Source organism: Solanum stenotomum, chromosome 9 (assembly GCF_019186545.1).
Source record: "Solanum stenotomum isolate F172 chromosome 9, ASM1918654v1, whole genome shotgun sequence".
Classification (NCBI taxonomy): Eukaryota; Viridiplantae; Streptophyta; class Magnoliopsida; order Solanales; family Solanaceae; genus Solanum; species Solanum stenotomum.
This window is the reverse complement of record NC_064290.1, coordinates 33,104,824-33,123,197: the sequence shown is the minus strand read 5'-3', so window position 1 is coordinate 33,123,197 and position 18,374 is coordinate 33,104,824. Positions and strand designations below refer to the sequence as shown.

The following is an 18,374-nucleotide window of genomic DNA, read 5'->3' as shown; positions in this document are numbered from 1 at the left end:
GTTTCATAATCCACATTTATGAACCATTACAATTTTTTCATAATAATTTTGTAGACATGAAATTTTGTAGGAATCTACAAGACAAGTTCTATTTTAGTTATGGTTCTTGGAGGCTACTCTACCCAAAATTCTAGCTCATGTCTATATAAAGGGTATTATATTCCATTTGAAGGGGTATCTCGAATACTCAGCAAATTCATGAAATATTCAAAAGATAAATAAAAATCAAAATCTCAAATATTCCATAAAGTCTTCGGTATTCATAAATATCAAAATTTTGAATATTCTGTAAAATCTTGGGATATTCATAAAGAGATCAAATATGCTAGACCCTTATTGATAATCAAATACTTTAAGAAGATCCACAAATCCTTTTATGGAGATTAAGACAAAATAATCCTCGTTCGAGAAATACGCCACTAATGGCCCTCAAAGCACATAAAAATCTTACGAAAGAAGAATCAAGAAAGGAACAAAATTGTACTCATATCTATTTATCAATAAATATTCTTGTTTCTCCATTTTTTTTGTGACTGCAATTTACTCTATCACCTTTAAAATTTGTTGAAAACAAATTGGCATGCCCAGTGGACCAAATTTCCCCTTCATCTCTTCTCTCACAAATCAAATCTGTAAATCTGAAGCCACAAAAAACCATAAAGGTGGAAAATGAGTACTTCATGCCACGTGTTTGGGTTTCATCAAATCAACACTCCGACAAGTCTTGAAGTAGGGGGCATTTGTAGACATCAAAAGTTTATTAAAGTATGAAATGATGATACATGAAGATTTATAGGTAGTTAATTTTATTGATAATGTGAGTTTATCTTTTGATTTGTATTTGTAGGGAATTTTAGATTTATTCACTACATTGCAATATTATTTGATTTAGATTTTATTTTTCAAGACATACGGAGGGGTAGTCAAAATTCGGTGAAGTTTCTAATTATTAAACTATCTTCATTTATTGTGAAGATGTCTAGAAATATATGTAGAATTTGTATTTGACATATATAGTCTAGAAATGGAAATATAGAATTCTATTGATAATCATATGCTTGGTTGTATATAATTGAAGCATGTTACAAATCCATTCAATGTGTGGATGTTTTATTTTTCAATCTACACCTAACGTAATGTCTCATTTAATGTATCATTTAAAGAGCTTCTAACGTATTTGCTTAACATTGTAAGTGGGTGATTTCTACTAACTATAAAAGGGTAGGCTTCACCCTTGTGAACAACAACAAAAAAGAGATAAAAGAATACTCTCTACTCTATACTTCTTATTAGCATTTGTCTTCCATTTCTTGTTTAGTATTATTGTGTCTGGCTCTCATTTTACAACACGTTATCAGCACGAGTCTCTAACAAATTGAGACATACTTAATTCAGGAATATCTTTTTTTTTTATAAGTCAAATCAATTTTCATTTAGAGTCAGGTATACATTTATATGTTTATTACACCTCTAATAGGACTTGCATAAATCTTTGATCGATAATTTAATTACTGCATATATAACTTGGTTTAGCTATTATTATGATATTTTACTAGGCATAATAATCAATACGTTTCAGGTTTATATTGTTATGTTATTTATATGCTACTAACTTATAACTCTAAATTAATTACTAAGTAATATGATAGCATGTTAGTTAAAATAACTCATAAGTATTTTCATACAATATGATAAGTATATTGGTGTGTCATAAAGAAGAATATTATTGTATTAAATATGACTTGAAACTCTTACAAAAATTTGGCATTAATATCTATTGAAACTAATAATAAATATTGTAGAACAATTAAAATTACATATTAAATCTAGTGTTTCAATACGTCATTAGTTAATATGTTTTTGAGACATTCAATGTGCATGCATATAACATATAATATATTTTATAATCATATTATACTTTATCTTTTGAATATTAATTTATCATTTATTATAAATAAACCAACATCATAATATTAACTCAACTATTTTATGATAGTTTTCATCATGTCGAATTTCTCAAAGCTTGAATTTGTGGCACTTGACATTTCTGGAAAGAACTATTTGTCATGGGTACTTGATGCTGAAATTCACCTTACAGCTAAGGGTCTTGGTGATTGTATAATCGAAGGAAATAAGGCATCAAGTCAGGATAAAGCGAAAGCTATGATTTTCCTTCGTCATCATCTTGATGAAAGCTGGAAGGTTGAATACTTAACAATGAAATATCCACTTGAATTTTGGATATGTTTGAAATGGAGGTATGACCACCTCAAGGCAACGGTATTGCCAAGGGCTCGTTATGAGTGGATGCACTTACGGTTTCAAGATTATAAAACTGTAATTGAATATAACTATGTTGTATTTAGAATCACTTCCCAATTAAAATTATGTGGGAAAGTTATAAAAGATGAGGACATGTTGAAAAAGACACTAACTACTTTCCATGCCTCCAATATGATATTATAGCAGCAATACCGTGAAAAGGGTTTTAAAAAATACTCTGAATTAATCTCATGCTTTCTGGTGGCTGAGCAACATAATGACCTTTTAAAGAAGAATCATGAAGCCCGTCATGTTGGAAGTGCTCCATTACCGAAGGCACACGAGGCAGAAGCACACGGCCAGTCTAAAATAAGACAAAATAATCTGAGCCATGATAATGTGCGTGAGCGTGGCAAGGGAAAAAGACGATATAATAATTGTCGAGTTGGTGGTCATAACAAAAGGGAGAACAATATGGGTTCTCAAAATAATTCTTCTAAAGGAAAGGGCAATCACTGTCATCGTTACGGCCTTAAAGGCCACTGGAAAAATGAATGTCGGGCAACTGAACATTTTGTCAGGTTGTATCAAAACTCCTTCAAAAGGAAAGGTAATAAAGGTGGTGCCTCATCTTCTAATGCCTGGGTGGAGTCACATTTGACCCTCAAAGATGATGATCAGGCAGGATCTTCTCAAAAATATGATGAGAATGTTGAGGCAAACTTAGAATTGAAAGATGATGCTTTTGATGGGCTCGATGATATTACCATCTAGAAGCTAAGGACTTCTTTGGGGTTCACAACTGAGATTGATAATTGAGCTGGGAAATGAATAATATTTTTATGTATTTTTAATGTCTTAATTAAAGTTTAAGTACTTAAGATTTGTTTTGTTAAGTTTCTTACTTCTTATTATGTATTTTTATTTTTATGAAGATAAATAAAATTTCCCAGTCTTCAGTTAGATCCAAGATGAGTAATGGGGATATATGCCTTCTGGATAGTGCCACAACTCATACGATACTAAGAGAAAAGAAATATTTCCCTCGTTTGGTATTGAAAAAGGCATATGTTAATACAATATCCAATAGTACAAAATTGATTGAGAGCTCTGGAAGAGCGGCCTTATTACTACCTAGAGGAACATTATTGGTAATTGATAATGCATTGTATTGTAGTAAGTCTCAAAGAAACTTGTTAAGTTTCAAGGTGATTCGCCAAAATGACTACCATGTTGAGACTGCGAATGAAGGAAAGGTTGAATACCTGTATATAACTACAATAAATGCAGAGAAGAAAACTGTACATGAAAAATTTTCTGCACTTTCTTCTGGGTTGTACCATACAAATATTGGTACAGTTGAATCACATGTTGTTGTAAACAAAAGGTTTAATGGCTCTAATGATTTTATCATTTGGCATGACCGGTTGGGCCATCCCGGTTATAATATGATGCGCAGAATAATTGAGAATTCACATGGGCATACTTTGAAGAATCAAAATGTTCTTCAATCAAAGGAATTCTCTTGTGATGCTTGTTCACAAGAAAAGTTGGTTATCAAATCATCAGTGGCTAAAGTTGGGGTGGAATCCCCTGCATTTCTAGAAAGGATACGGGGTGATATATGTGGGCCTATTCACCCTGCATGTGGACCATTTAAATATTATATGGTCTTCATAGATGCATCAACAATATGGCTTTTGCGAGGTTGTTGGCTCAAATAATAAGGTTAAAAGCACAATTTCCAGATTATGCAATAAAAAGAATTCGTCTTGATAGTGCTGGTGAGTTTACATCTCAGGCATTTAATGATTATTGTTTGTCCACTGGAATAACAGTTGAACATCCCGTTGCACATGTTCATACTCAAAATGGTTTAGCAGAGTCATTGATTAAACGCCTTCAATTGATAGCTAGACCATTGTTGATAAGGACAAAGTTGCATGTTTCGGTTTGGGAGCATGCTATTTTGCATGCAGCGGCACTTGTGCGCATAAGGCCAACCAATTATCATGACATCTCCCCATTACAATTGGTTTTTGGTCAGGAGCCAAACATTTCCCATCTTAGAATATTTGGTTGTGCAGTATATGTTCCTATTCCTCCACCATAATGCACAAAGAGGGATCCCCAAAGAAGGTTGGGGATATATGTTGGGTATGAATCTCGTTCTATTATAAAACACTTGGAACCTAGAATTGGAGATTTATTTACGACAAGATTTGCTGATTGTCATTTTGATGAATCAGTATACCCAACATTAGGGAGAGAACAAAAGCAGTTGGGAAATGAGATAGATTGGAATTTGCTTTCTCTGTCTCATTTAGATCCTCGAACAAATCAATGTGAGCTCAAAAGATGATTTATTTGTAGAATATTGCAAATCAACTCTCGGATGCATTTACTAACCTTCCATGGGTTACTAAATCATATATCCCAGCTCCTAATGCTCAAGTTCGAGTTGATGTCCCGATAGGACAAAATGTTAGGGAAAACGTGTCTGGACCACGCTTAAAACGTAGTAGACCAATTGGTTCCAAGGATAAAAATCCATGAAAAAAAGGAATAAATGATCATAATATGGAGGCAATTGCTCATGAAGATCTCCGAGACATTAAAAATGATGGCACCACTAAGGAGGTCTATGCACCTGAAAATAATGAGACTGAGGAAAGCTCAATAAATTATGTCTCGACGAGAAAAAGGTGGAATCAAAATAACATTGTGATGGATAATATTTTTTGCCTATAAAGTTGCAGTTGAAATAATGCAACAAGATGAGGATTTAGAACCAAGATCTATCAATGAATGTAGACAGAGAAATGATTGGTCAAAATGGAAGGAAGCAATTCAAACAGAATTGGCTTCACTTGAAAACGTGAAATTTTTGGACCAATAGTCCAAACACCTGAAGATGTCAAGCCAGTTGGGTACAAGTGGGTTTTTGTGCGAAAACGCAATGAAAATTGTAAAGTCATAAGATATAAAGCACGATTTGTGGCACAAGGATTTTCGCAAAGGCATAGTATTGACTATGAGGAGACATATTCTCATGTGGTAGATGAAGTTACCTTCAAGTATTTGATAAATATGACAGTTCATGAAAAGCTGGAAATGCATCTAATGGACGTTGTCACAGCCTATTTGTATGGCTCACTAGACCACAATATTTTTTATGAAAATCCGTGAAGCACTCAAAGTGCCTGAAGCATATAAAAATTCAAAAGAAAGTGTTCAATAAAGCTTTAGAAATCCTTATATGGATTGAAACAATCAGGGTGAATGTGGTATAATCGTCTTAGCAAATATTTTCTAAAAGAAGGGTAGAAAAATGACCCTATTTGTCCTTGTATTTTTATACGAAGGTCAAAATCTGAATTTGTAATAATATATGTCTATGTTGATGACTTGAACATCATTGGAACTCCTAAAGAGCTTTCAAAAGTTGTTGAGTGTTTGAAGAAAGAATTTGAAATGAAAGATCTTGGTACGACAAAATTTTGCCTGGGCCTTCAGATTGAAGATTTGAAAAATGGAATATTTATCCATCAATCAACATATACTAGAAAAGTTTTGAAGCGATTTTACATGGATAAATCACACCCATTGTGTAGCCCGATGGTTGTGAGATCTCTTGATATAAATAAAGATCCATTCCGACCTCATGAAAAGGATGAAGAGCTTCTTGGAGATGAAACTCCATATCTCAGTGCTATTGGGGCACTAATGTACCTTGCTAACAATACCCGACCAAATATTTGCTTCGCAGTAAGTTTATTGGCGAGATTCAGCTCATGTCCAACAAGAAGACATTGGAAAGGTGTTAAGCATATATTCAGATATCTTTAAGGAACAAATGATATGGGATTGTTTTATTCTAATGCATCCAAGCCAGAATTGATCGGTTATGCAGATGCTGGCTATTTGTCTAACCCACATAAAGTTCGATCTCAGACAGGCTATTTATTCGCATATGGAGGTACAACTATATCATGGTGTTCGATGAAGCAAACAATAGTTGCTACTTCTTCAAATCATGCAGAGATAATAACCATTCATGAAGCCAGTCGAGAGTGTGCAATTATGCGGTCTTTCTGTGCAAACAAAGACTCCAACAATATTGTATGAAGATAATGTTGCTTGCATAGCTCTAAAGGGAGGATATATCAAAGGAGACTGAACAAAGCATATCTCACCTAAGTTCTTTTTCACACATGATCTTCAACAAAATGGTGAGATAAATGTTCAATATATTCATTCAAGTGATAATCTTGCAGATTATTCACTAAGGCATTGCCAACGTCAACATTTGAGAAGCTAAGATATAAGATTGGAATGCGTCGTCTCCAAGATATCAAATAAATTTTTCATCAGGGGGAGTAAAATACGCGTTGTACTCTTTCTCCCTTAGCCAAGGTTTTGTCATATTTAATTTTCCTGGTAAGGTTTTTAATGACGCAGTACTCAAGGCGTATAACAAGATGTGTGTACTCTTTTTCCTTCACTAGGCTTTTCCCACCGGGTTTTTCCTAGTAAGGTTTTAACGAGGCACATTATCTATAAACATCCAAGGGAGGGTGTTACAAATCCATTCAATGTGTGGATGTTTCTTTTCAATCTACACCTAACGTAATGTCCCATTTAATGTATCACTTAAAGAGCTTCTAACGTATTTGCTTAACATTGTAAACGGGTGATTTCTACTAACTATAAAAGAGTATGCTTCACCCTTGTGAATAACAACAAAAAAGAGATAAAAGAATACTCTCTACTATATACTTCTTATTAGTATTTGTCTTCCATTTCTTGTTAGTATTATTGTGTTTGGCCCTCATTTTACAACTAAGCAAATATAACTTATTTTTTTCTCAACTATGTGATATATAAAAAGGCACTAAAAAGCGCTCATTTAACCCTCTTAATTATATTAAATATGCAATGCTAAGAATTAAAAGGTCATTTCTCTAAATGTCATGTATAATTTAATGATTTTTATTTTTATTATTTTTACAACTTTTTATCATCCTAACCCCTAAAATAATTAATAATTATATTCATGACATTATTTGCTATTTCATATTCCTATAAAAAAAATAGAGACATTAATGATTATATTTGCCTCTTAAGTTGTTATGTATTCAGTGCTTATTATATTCATATTTTAGTTAAATTGAAGAATAAGACGAAGGCTATTAAATTGTTATTGGTCTATGGGAGTGGAATCAACAAGAGCTCAGAAGATTGTTCATTAATTTCATATAACTTTTTTCCTTCTATTTTTTAATAATTATGATCGTAAAAATGATGTTGCATTATTAACTTTTTTTCGTATGTTCTTTCTATATTTCCTCTTTATTTTATATTTTATATGAATTTCTGATTGTCGTAAATCTTCAAAATATCAAAGTCATAATTTAGTTGAAAGTTCACTCATTAATGACATACTTATAGATAGATAGAGATAGGGAGAAAGAGAGGGTTTAAAAAATTGTCGTCTTATTATCTTTTAGACAAATTCACTATAGTTTGTGAGAAGGACAAAAATCAAAAAAGTATAAATATAATGGTTTTCTATTAGTATTTTTTCTGCAAAACTTGCTTTTAGTGTGGTTGATGATTACAGACTAGTTCATGGAGGTTTTTTTAGTTCAAATTCAAAACTGCATAAAATGTATGAAAAATCAACCTAAAACAGTGTGCTTAGGTTTCAAATAAAAAACGAATAATCTGGAGGAAATTAATAAAAGGCCTAAAGCTACTTTCAATGCTCATGTCATTGATGTCTGCATATACAAATTGCTTTTGCACCAGTAACCTACTTCGACTCGTAGTTTCAGTTAAGAGAATGATATAATTTTGGCAATAACACACTTACTAGTCACAAAGGCAATCAAGTTGGGTATCAACAACTTTTGACTTGTGCATCACAAGCACATTTCAACATACGATCATCAAGTGCCTATTTCACGGCCTTTCAGTGCCGATTCAACTACTTTAACCTTCTTTGAATTTTCACTGTTCACAACTGACAGCTTTTCAAGTGATGCTTTAAGCAGTGACATTTCATTTTCTTCGACATGCCTTATTCTCCTAACTGATACTTGTCGCTCTTCATTTGATCGGTTGGCCTGTAGAGAATGTGTGTATCTTTTCAACCTGGCATTTACTGCTTCAATAGAAGAGCGTAGAGCATCAAACTCCACTCCCCTAAATCTATCTGCGTTACGTAAAAAGATAATGTTCAGTTCCATACGCAAAGGTTAAAGCCAGAAAAATTAATACTCTAATACATACTTTTCCACCCAAGCTTACACCTATTTCCTGTTTAAACCCTGAAAGAATAAGATTCCTTTTACTATCCTAATAAACAAAATTATGTAGCTAACACCCCTGTCAGACCACTTTATCTCAGGATGAGTATTACACGCCACTAATACAGTGAGACACTATTTGACCATCATTAAGGACCGCCCGCCCCATTTGTTTCAACATAAGAACACTCGCTTCCTTTCAGACCCCACCCACAAGAAAAAGAAAAACACCAGTCGCAATCTGTCTGTACACCCTCAATTCTAGCAAAAACATCCCATTCGGCCATTAAACCAATCTATATAGCTCCTCACACGACCACCAATTTTCAACTTTAACCATCCCCCTTAATCCACCCCCATCCCCCACAAACTCAATGTTCTCTTCACTCAACTCACATTTTCTCTCTCTACCCACCAATCTGGCATCAACTCGACACAAAACAAAAACGACATGACCACCATAAATGCCGCCAAACATCTCTGATCCCAGCAACTCCACTAGACTGGTTTGAGGTGGGATTGTTGAGGCCTTGAAAGCAGTGTGGTGGTCGAGAACAAAGGGTGTTGCCAATGGTGGCGGTGGTGGTTTTGATGGAGGTGGAGGAGGAGGAGGTGCTGGGAATGAAAAACTCAAAAAAGGAGAAAGAAATAAATCATAGAATAAAAAAGATTGACTGTTGGATCATTTGAATTGATTTGGACAGTTGATTCTGCCTCGGTTTATTTTTAAAATTTGAGGCTCTTAACACGATCAAAGAGTTGGAAACATACGTCTCTCATGTTTCCAAATCATTGGGTATTAGCTAAGGAATTTTCAAATTAAGGTGGGTAAAGGGAACCCCCACCCTGAAGCCCCTAATAAGATGTGTAAACAAGTAATTTTGTGGAACTATCAGAGACACACAAATAACTCATTGGCCATTGTTAGGGCTTACATGCCAGTCTCCATTAGGGGTTGGCTTCTCGAGCATCCAGAGAGGTGGTGAAAATAGTCTGTTGGAAAATTGCAAAAGACTAGACATATGTACGTGCATTATATCAGTTTCTACACCATGATGAGCTAGCATTCACAACAAACCAAAATAAAACTACATCAAGCATTGGCATTCGATGAGCATATTACCAAGTTCAAACTTAAACTCTCATTCAGCTTTAGATAGAGATCTCTTATGTGCTACCGGTAGGTGTCTCAGGCTTTGCAAGCGCTCTTCTAGCTCACCATGAAACCAAACTGCATGCTCAACACGATCCTCGATCTTTTCCTGTTTCCTTTCAACTTCCAAAATCTTTTGTTGTGCTTTGCATAATCGAGAATGCTGATCATCGATGATCTTTTTTACATGAGGTGCATGATGTTGAAGCTCAAAGTACACCTGATAATAGAACAAAAGTACCGTTAATCATAACATGAAGAGACCACTCTACTGTCAAAAGAACTGATAAATGAAAGAAAAATAAAATTTTCTTTTGATTCTGACCCAAGTGAGAAATGAGGAGGAAGAGGGCATAGAACCAAAGGATTAAATTCTTCTTCCGTGCAAAGCAATGCACAGTTGAAATTTGAAATACAATCTCAGATGATAGGGGAACTAACAACACCACTATTACAACAAATCTGCTAACAATTTATATAAAAATGGCTTCCACTCAATCTTGTTTAATAAGTAAATTGGATATGATGAAATGGAGGGGTGGGAACTCCATTTACAAGGCATATAGAAATATCTATGCAATATGCTCCACAGAAATGAAGTAGCATCCAACAGATGCATCTGATCATCTACATAAAGAACCCCATCCTGGCCACAAGATGGTCTGCTTGGGTCATTTAGGAACAAAAGACTATTTGCAGAATAATGTTTTAAATCAATCAAATTGCGCAACTGAATTCCATTGAATCAATACCCAGAAGTAGAAGAAATTGAAAATCTGCAGAAGATGTGAGGTAAATACATGGGTGGCTCTATTGTGATCTGGTCCATTACTCATCTTTCCAGCTCATCAGTGCTATTTTCGTCATTATTTTAAGAACTGTTAGAATAGGAATAGGAATAGCAATCCTTGTTGGAAAAGGATTCTAACGTAGTGTCTATAAATAGGGTCTTTATGTAACAATTTAGATACACAATTCAATAATATTCTTGTCTATATTTCTCATATGATATCAGAGCATTAGTGAGAAACTTCAAGTCACCATGTCAAATTTTGGTGATGGTTAGGGCTGATCTGTGTCATCTTTCATTCTGAAGGTATTGTGCGAAAACCAACACCATCAAGAGGCTCCAAACCCCAGACAGAACCACCGGAAATAACCCCTCACGCCCTCTCACGCGCTGTTTGAAAGTAGAAGTTTTCCAGTGATATCTGGATCACGCTCCGGCGCCTTAGGGCTGCTCCGGTCATTATTTTGAACTATTTTTTATCTGTTGAGGTCGTCCAGTATTTACAATCAAAACCCATCTAGTTTTCTCCAGATCCGATCGCTGGAATTAGGATTCCGGAAATATCCATGCAGTTTTCGGCAAGTTCTCAGCAAATCAGAATTTCTAGGCAGTTTTCAAACACTGTACGCAGATTCCGGCAGTTTTCAGAGGTTTCTTACTACTTTCAAGTTAAATTTTGAAAAAATGTCTTTGATTGTGATGTTTTTGGCTCCAAAAATATGGGGATTGGAAGTTCAAGCCCTATAATCACTTCAAAACCATTAATAGGAAGTTCAAACTATTTAGCTTAGGCTGCCTCAGTTGAGTTGTGGTGCAAGGGTCAAGGTGTTCAAGATCACTAACAAACAATGGTTGTGTGGTAGATGAAAAGATAGTCTAGTGATGAGGATGCAAAAGCCAAAGCATAATGGGAGAAAGTGGATGCTCAATATGTAGCCTCCTATGGCACTCTATTGATTCAAAGTTGATGCCCTTGTTTTACCCATTCCAGACATGTTATTCAGTTTGGGAAAAAGCACGTGCTTTATACGCTAATGACATATCTCAATTCTATGATGTTATATCTCAGATAACCAACTTAAAGAAACAAGAATCCAACATGTCTACTTACTTGGGACAAGTACAAGCAGTGATGGAGGAATTTGAAACCTTGATGCCAAGTCACTACAAACGTGGAAAAGCAACAAGAGCATAGATAGACATTATTTCTAGTTCTTACACTTGCTGGACTTCCTACTGAACATAATTATGTGCGTGACCAGATTCTAGCCAGTCCTAAGGTTCCTACAATTGATGAATTATTCTCTCGTCTACTTCATCTTGTTGTGCCTCCTAGTCACAAAGTAGTTTCATCACCCACTGTTGACTCATCTATTCTCGTATCTCAAACTATAGAAAAACAAACATATAAGTCTATGGAAAATTGGCGAGGAGGACGTTTTGGGAAACCACACACTCGTGACATATGTTATAGTTTGCATGGTCCACCACCCAGCTATGATCCTATTGCTCTAAAGGAATATAATGAATTCCTTCGAAATATCTCCACAAGTACCTTATGTTGCTCAGTCTCAGCCTGATCAACCATCCAATAATGCTCTTATTACTCAGACAGAATATGATGAGTTCCTTTAGTATCGAGCAAGTCAGAAAACACCTCCCCAAGTAGCTTCGGTTGCTCAACCTAATGTTTCTGTTGCGGGTAATTCTTTTGCTTGTGTTTCACAGTCTAGTACACTTGGATCATGGGTAATGGACTCAGGCGCTTCTAATCATATTTTTGGTAACAAATCACTTTGGTCTGGTATTGTTTATTCACAATTTGTTCCTCCTATCGCTTTAGCCAATAGGATCCAAACAAAACCAAAAGGTGTTGGAAAAGCCAAACCCCTATCTTCTGTCACTCTAGTTTTTTGTTCTTTATGCCCCTGGTTCTCTCTTTTAATCTGCCATCTATTAGTCGTTTGACACATGCCCTACGTTGTAGCATAACATTTTTTGATCAATTTTTCTCATGCAGGACCGCAATACGGGACAAATGATTGGCACAAAACATAAATCACAAGGCCTTTACTATCTCACCTCTTCAAATTCCTTTATAGCATGCTCTATTACAGATCCTCCAGACCTAATCCACAAATTTTTAGGACATCCGAGTTTATCCAAGCAACAAAAGATAGTGCCTAGTTTTTCTAGTTTATCCACATTAGATTGTGAGTCATGTCAACTTGGGAAACACACTTGTGCTGCATTTTCACGTAGTACTGAGGGTCGTTTAGAGTATATTTTTTCATTAGTTCATTCTGATATTTGGGGTCCTAGTAGAGTCAGTTTAACCTTAGGATTTCGTTATTTTCTTAGTTTCATTGATGATTATTCAATATGCACTTGGGTTTTCTTAATGAAAGATCGTTTTGAGTTATTTTCTATATTCAAAAGTTTCTTTGCTGAAATACAAAATAAGTTTGGTGTTTCTATTCGTACTTATTCTCCCAATTTCAGGAGTTTATGACTCACCGAGGCATTATTCACCGGACTATTTGTCCATACACACCTAAACAGAATGGTGTAGTAGAGAGGAAGAGTAGGCATCTCATTGAGACGGCTCGTACCCTTCTCCTTGAATCCTGTTAGAATAGAATAGGTAAACACAATCCTAAACAAAATAGAAATAGTTTATAGTCTCCTATTTGGTAAGGATTTGTATTATATAGTGTCTATAAATAGGGTTTTCTATGTAATAATTAAAACAACAATTCAATAGTATTTTTCCCATATATTTCTCACATGGTATCAGAGCTTGGTGAGAAACTTACCCAAAAAAAATAATAATAATAATGATAAAAAAAAAGGTCAGAATCGGTGACTATCAATGGCTTGTTTGCATTGTTGTCTTGTTTTACAAGTGTTGTGCGAAAACCCACACCACCACGAGGTGCGGAATACTCAGGCGAGCAAACCCCAATGGGCTCCTCTGAGTTTCACCACGTCACTTGCCCCCACGCGCCGTCGGCAATTCCAGCTTCGGGTCATGCGCCGGTGCGTGCGACACTTTCCGGCAAATTTTTTCGACCAATTTTTTTTCATTGAGGTCGCCTCTCCATTCCGAGGAAGACTGTATATTTATTTTCTTATTTCGACCAGTTTTGGGTAATCAGACCTAATTTTCGGCGACTGAACCCTTTTTTTTCAGATTCCGACCATTCTTGTCTGCTTTTTTTTCCCTCTCTCTAAATTCATAATATGTCTTTAGGGATTGATATTTTTGGCTCCAAGAATATAGGTAGTTCAAGTACTATGATCACTTCAAAATGATTAATCGGAAGCTCAAACTATTTAGCTTGGGCTTCCTCGGTTGAGTTATGGTGAAAGGGGCAAGGCATTCAAGATCACTTAACCAACAATACTTGTATGGTAGATGAAAAGGCAAAGGCTAGTGAGACAGAGAATAAAGTCAAAGCACAATGGGAGAAGGTTGATGCTCAATTATGTAGTCTCCTATGCCGATCGATCGATTCCAAGTTGATGCCCTTGTTTCACTCATCCCAAACATGTTATTCAGTTTGGGAAAAGGCTCGTGTTTTATCTACTAATGATATATCTCGATTCTATGATGTGATATCTAGAATGACTAGCTTAAAGAAACAAGAATCTGATATGTCTACTTAATTGGGTCAGGTACAAGCAGTCAGGGAGGAATTTGACACGTTGATGCCAATCACTACAAATGTGGACAAACAACAAGAACACAGACAGACGTTGTTTCTAGTTCTTACACTTGCTGGACTTTCTACTGACCATGATTCAGTGCGTGATCAGATTTTAGCTAGTGCTACCATTCCTACCGTTGATGAATTATTCTCTTGTCTACTTCGTCTTGCCGCGCCTCCTAGCCACAAAGTAGTTTCATCACCAACCATTGACTTATCTGCTCTCGCATCTCAAACCATAGAAAACTGAGCATATCAATCTATGGAGAATCGACGAAGAGGAGGTCGTCTTGGAAAACCTCGATCTAAGTGTAGTTATTGTCATAAGTCTGGACACACTCGTGACATACGTCATAATTTGCATGGTTCACCACCAGTTATGATCCTGCTACTCTAAGGAATATAATGAGTTCCTTCAAAATCGTGCAAGTAAGCATACATCTTCATAAGAAACATTTGTTGCTCCACCTGATCGATCATCCCATAATGCTCATATTGCTCAATCAAAATATGATGAGTTCCTTCAATATCGAACAAGTAAGCAAACGTCCCCACAAGTAGCTTCGATTGTTCAACATGATGTTGCTATTGCAGGTAATTCGTTTGCTTGTGTTTCACAGTCTAATACTCATGGATCATGGGTCATGGACTCGGGCACTTCTGATCATGTTTATGGTAACAAATAGCTTCTGATAGATATTGTTTATTCATAATCTCTTCCTGCTATTACTTTGGCCAATGGGATACAAACAAAACCAAAAGGGGTTGGAAAAGCCACACCACTATCTTCTGTCACTCTAGACTTTGTTCTTTATGTCCCTGGTTCTCCTTTTAATTTGGCATCTGTTAGTCATTTGACACGTTCCCTACATTGTGGCATAACCTTTTTTAATGATTTTTTTCTCATGCAGGACCGCAGTACGAGACAGACGATTGGCACAGGACATGAATCACAAGGCCTTTACTATCTTACCTCTTTAAATTCCTTCACAGCATGCTCTGTTACAGATCCTCTAGACCTCATTCACAAACGTTTGGGACATCCGAGTCTATCTAAACCGCAACAGATGGTGCCTAGTTTATCCAAATTAGATTGTGAGTCGTGTCAACTTGGGAAACACACTCGTGCCACATTTCCACGTGGTACTGAGGGTTGTTCAGAGTCTATTTTTTCATTAGTTCATTCTGATGTTTGGGGTCTTAGTAGAGTCAGTTCCACCTTAGGATTTCGTTACTTTGTTAGTTTCATTGATGATTATTCGAGATGTACTTGGGTTTTCTTAATGAAAGATCGTTCTGAGTTATTTTCTATATTCAAAAGTTTCTTTGCTGAAATAAAAAATCATTTTGGTGTTTCTATTCTTACTTTTCGTAGTGATAATGTCTTAGAATACTTATCATTCCAGTTTCAAGAGTTTATGTCTGACCAAGGAATTATTCACCAAACATCTTGTCCATACACTCCACAACAAAATGGTGTAGCGCAAAGAAAGAATAGGCATCTCATTGAGACTACTCGCACTCTCCTCATTGAATCCCATTTCCGCTATGTTTTTGGGGAGATGCAGTCCTTTCATCTTGTTATTTAATTAATAGAATGCCCTCATCTTCTATTCAGAATCATGTTCCACATTCCATACTATCCCCTCAGTCACATCTCTATTCTATCCCTCCTCGTGTATTTAGGAGCACATGCTTTGTTCATAACCTAGCCCCAAGAAAAGATAAATTACCCCCTCGTGCTCTTAAATGTGTCTTTCTTGGTTACTCTCGAGTTCAAAATGGGTATCGTTGCTATTCACATGATCTCCGCCGATATCTTATGTCTGCCGATGTAACATTCTTTGAATCTAAACCTTACTACACATCTTCTGATCATCCAAATATCTCTGAGGTCTTGCCCATACCTCAAGTCTTGCCTATACAGACTCTTGAGGGACCTACGGTATCTTCTCAATCTCCAATTTTTGTGCCACCACTCCTAACTTACCATCGGCGTCCATGTCCAGCAATAGTCTCAAATGATTCATGTCATGCGCCAGACCCTGCTCCCACTGCGGCCTTGCCTCTTGCTAGTCAATTGATTGCACTTTAAAAAGGTATATGATCTACTCGAAATATTAATCCACATTATACTTTCTTTAGCTATCATCATTTATCTTCACTCCATTATGCCTTTGTATCATCTTTGTCCTCTATTTCCATCCCTAAGACTACAGGAGAAGAACTTTCTCATTCTGGATGGAGGCAGGCTATGATTGATGAGATGTCTACTTTACATTCGAGTGGTACTTGGGAGCTTGTCTCCCTTCCTAATGGTAAGTCTATTGTTGGTTGTCGTTGGGTTTATGCGGTCAAAATTGGTCCAGATGGTCAAGTCGATCGGCTTAAGGCTCACCTTGTTGCTAAAGGGCATACTCAGATATTTAGGCTAGATTATAGTGACACTTTCTCTCTTGTGGCAAAAATAGCATCAGTCCGTCTTTTTCTATCTATGGTTGTCGTTCGTCATTGGCCTCTTTATCAGTTGGATTTTAAGAATGCCTTTCTGCATGGTGATCTAGAGGAAGAAGTCTATATGGAGGAACCACCTGGTTTTGTTGCTCAGGGGGAGTCTAGTAGCCTTGTATGTCGATTGCGTCGGTCACTATATGGTCTGAAACAGTTTCCTCAAGCTTGGTTTTGAAAGTTCAGCACAGTAATTCAGGAGTTTGGCATGACTCGTAGTGGTGCTGATCACTCTTTGTTTTATCGGCATTCAGAACCAAATCTGTGTACTTATTTGGTTGTTTACGTTGATGATATTGTTATCACCAGTAATGATCAAGTTGGTATTGCTAATTTGAAGTAGTATGTTTTTCAGCATTTCCAAAGCAAAGACCTCGGCAGACTGAAGTATTTTCTTGGTATTGAGGTTGCTCAGTCTAGATCAGGTATTGTTATTTCTCAACGCAAGTATGCTTTAGACATTCTTGAGGAGACAGGAATGACGGGATGTAAACCCATTGACACTCTTATGGATCCGAATGTTAAACTCCTTCTAAGACAGGGGGAGCAACTAAATAATCCTGAAAGGTATACACGATTAGTTGGGAAGTTGAATTATCTCACAGTGACTAGACCGGACATCTCTTTTCCTGTGAGTGTTGTAAGTCAGTTTATGACTTCCCTTGTGATAGTCATTGGGATGCAGTTGTTCGTATTCTGCGATATATAAAGTCAGCTCCTAGTAAAGGACTACTCTTTGAGGGTCAAGGCCATGAGCATACATATCACCGGATATACAGACATTGATTAGGCAGGATCACCCTTTGATAAACGTTTTACATCCGGATATTGTGTTTTAGTTGGAGGTAATTTTATGTCATGGAAGAGTAAGAAACAAAGTGTGGTTGCTCGATCCAGTGCAGAAGTAGAATATCGAGTAATGGCTATAGCAACTTGTAAGCTAGTTTGGATCAAAGAGTTGCTTGGAGAACTGAAGTTTGGAGAAACCGATCATATGAAACTTGTGTGTGATAATCAAGCGGCCCTTCATATTGCATCAAATCTAGTGTTTCATGAAAGGACTAGGCACATTGAGATTGATTGTCACTTTGTAAGAGAAAAGATACTCTCAGGTGATATTGTTACCAAATTTGTGAAGTTTAATGATCAACTTGCAGATATCTTCACCAATTCCCTCACCGGTCCTCGTATTAATTACATTTGTAACAAGCTAGGTACATATAATTTGTATGCACCAGCTTGAGGGGGAGTGTTAGAATAGAATAGGAAAACACAATCCTACACAAAATAGGAATAGTTTATAGTCTCCTATTTGGTAAGGAATTGTATTATATAGTGTCTACAAATAGGGTTCTTTATGTAATAATTAAAACAACAATTCAATACTATTTTTCCCATATATTTCTCACACCATCTTCCGCTGCATTTTTGGGGAGATGCAGTCCTTACGTCTTGTTATTTAATAAATAGAATTCCCTTATCCTCTATTCAGAATTAGGTTCCACATTCCTTACTATTTCCTCAATCACATATACTCTATCCCCCTAGTGTCTTTGGGAGCACTGTTTTGTTCATAACTTAGCCCCCCGAAAAGATAAATTAGCCCCTCGTGCCCTCAAATGTGTTTTTCTTGGTTACTT

At 36.2% G+C, this 18,374-nt stretch overlaps 1 protein-coding gene and 1 pseudogene across 1 annotated transcript; one reads left to right on the top strand and one right to left on the bottom strand.

The window, feature by feature from the left end:
• The first annotated feature begins 2,004 nt into the window (after window positions 1-2,004).
• Window positions 2,005-3,036, top strand: LOC125877462 (uncharacterized). Its single transcript, XM_049558750.1, has 2 exons — window positions 2,005-2,337; window positions 2,467-3,036. The coding sequence occupies exons 1-2, from the start codon at window positions 2,005-2,007 to the stop codon at window positions 3,034-3,036; spliced, it is 903 nt and encodes a 300-aa protein (XP_049414707.1).
• Window positions 3,037-7,978: 4,942 nt separating this feature from the next.
• The window catches only part of LOC125877461 (nuclear pore complex protein NUP88-like), a 53,201-nt pseudogene continuing 42,805 nt past the window's right edge, over window positions 7,979-18,374 (bottom strand).

Coding starts and splice junctions, on each gene's coding strand:
- LOC125877462 (XM_049558750.1), top strand. CDS start 2,005: ATGTCGAATTTCTCAAAGCTTGAATTTGTGGCACTTGACATTTCTGGA. Junction 2,338..2,466: donor GGTTTCAAGATTATAAAACT/GTAATTGAATAT, acceptor ATGATATTATAG/CAGCAATACCGTGAAAAGGG.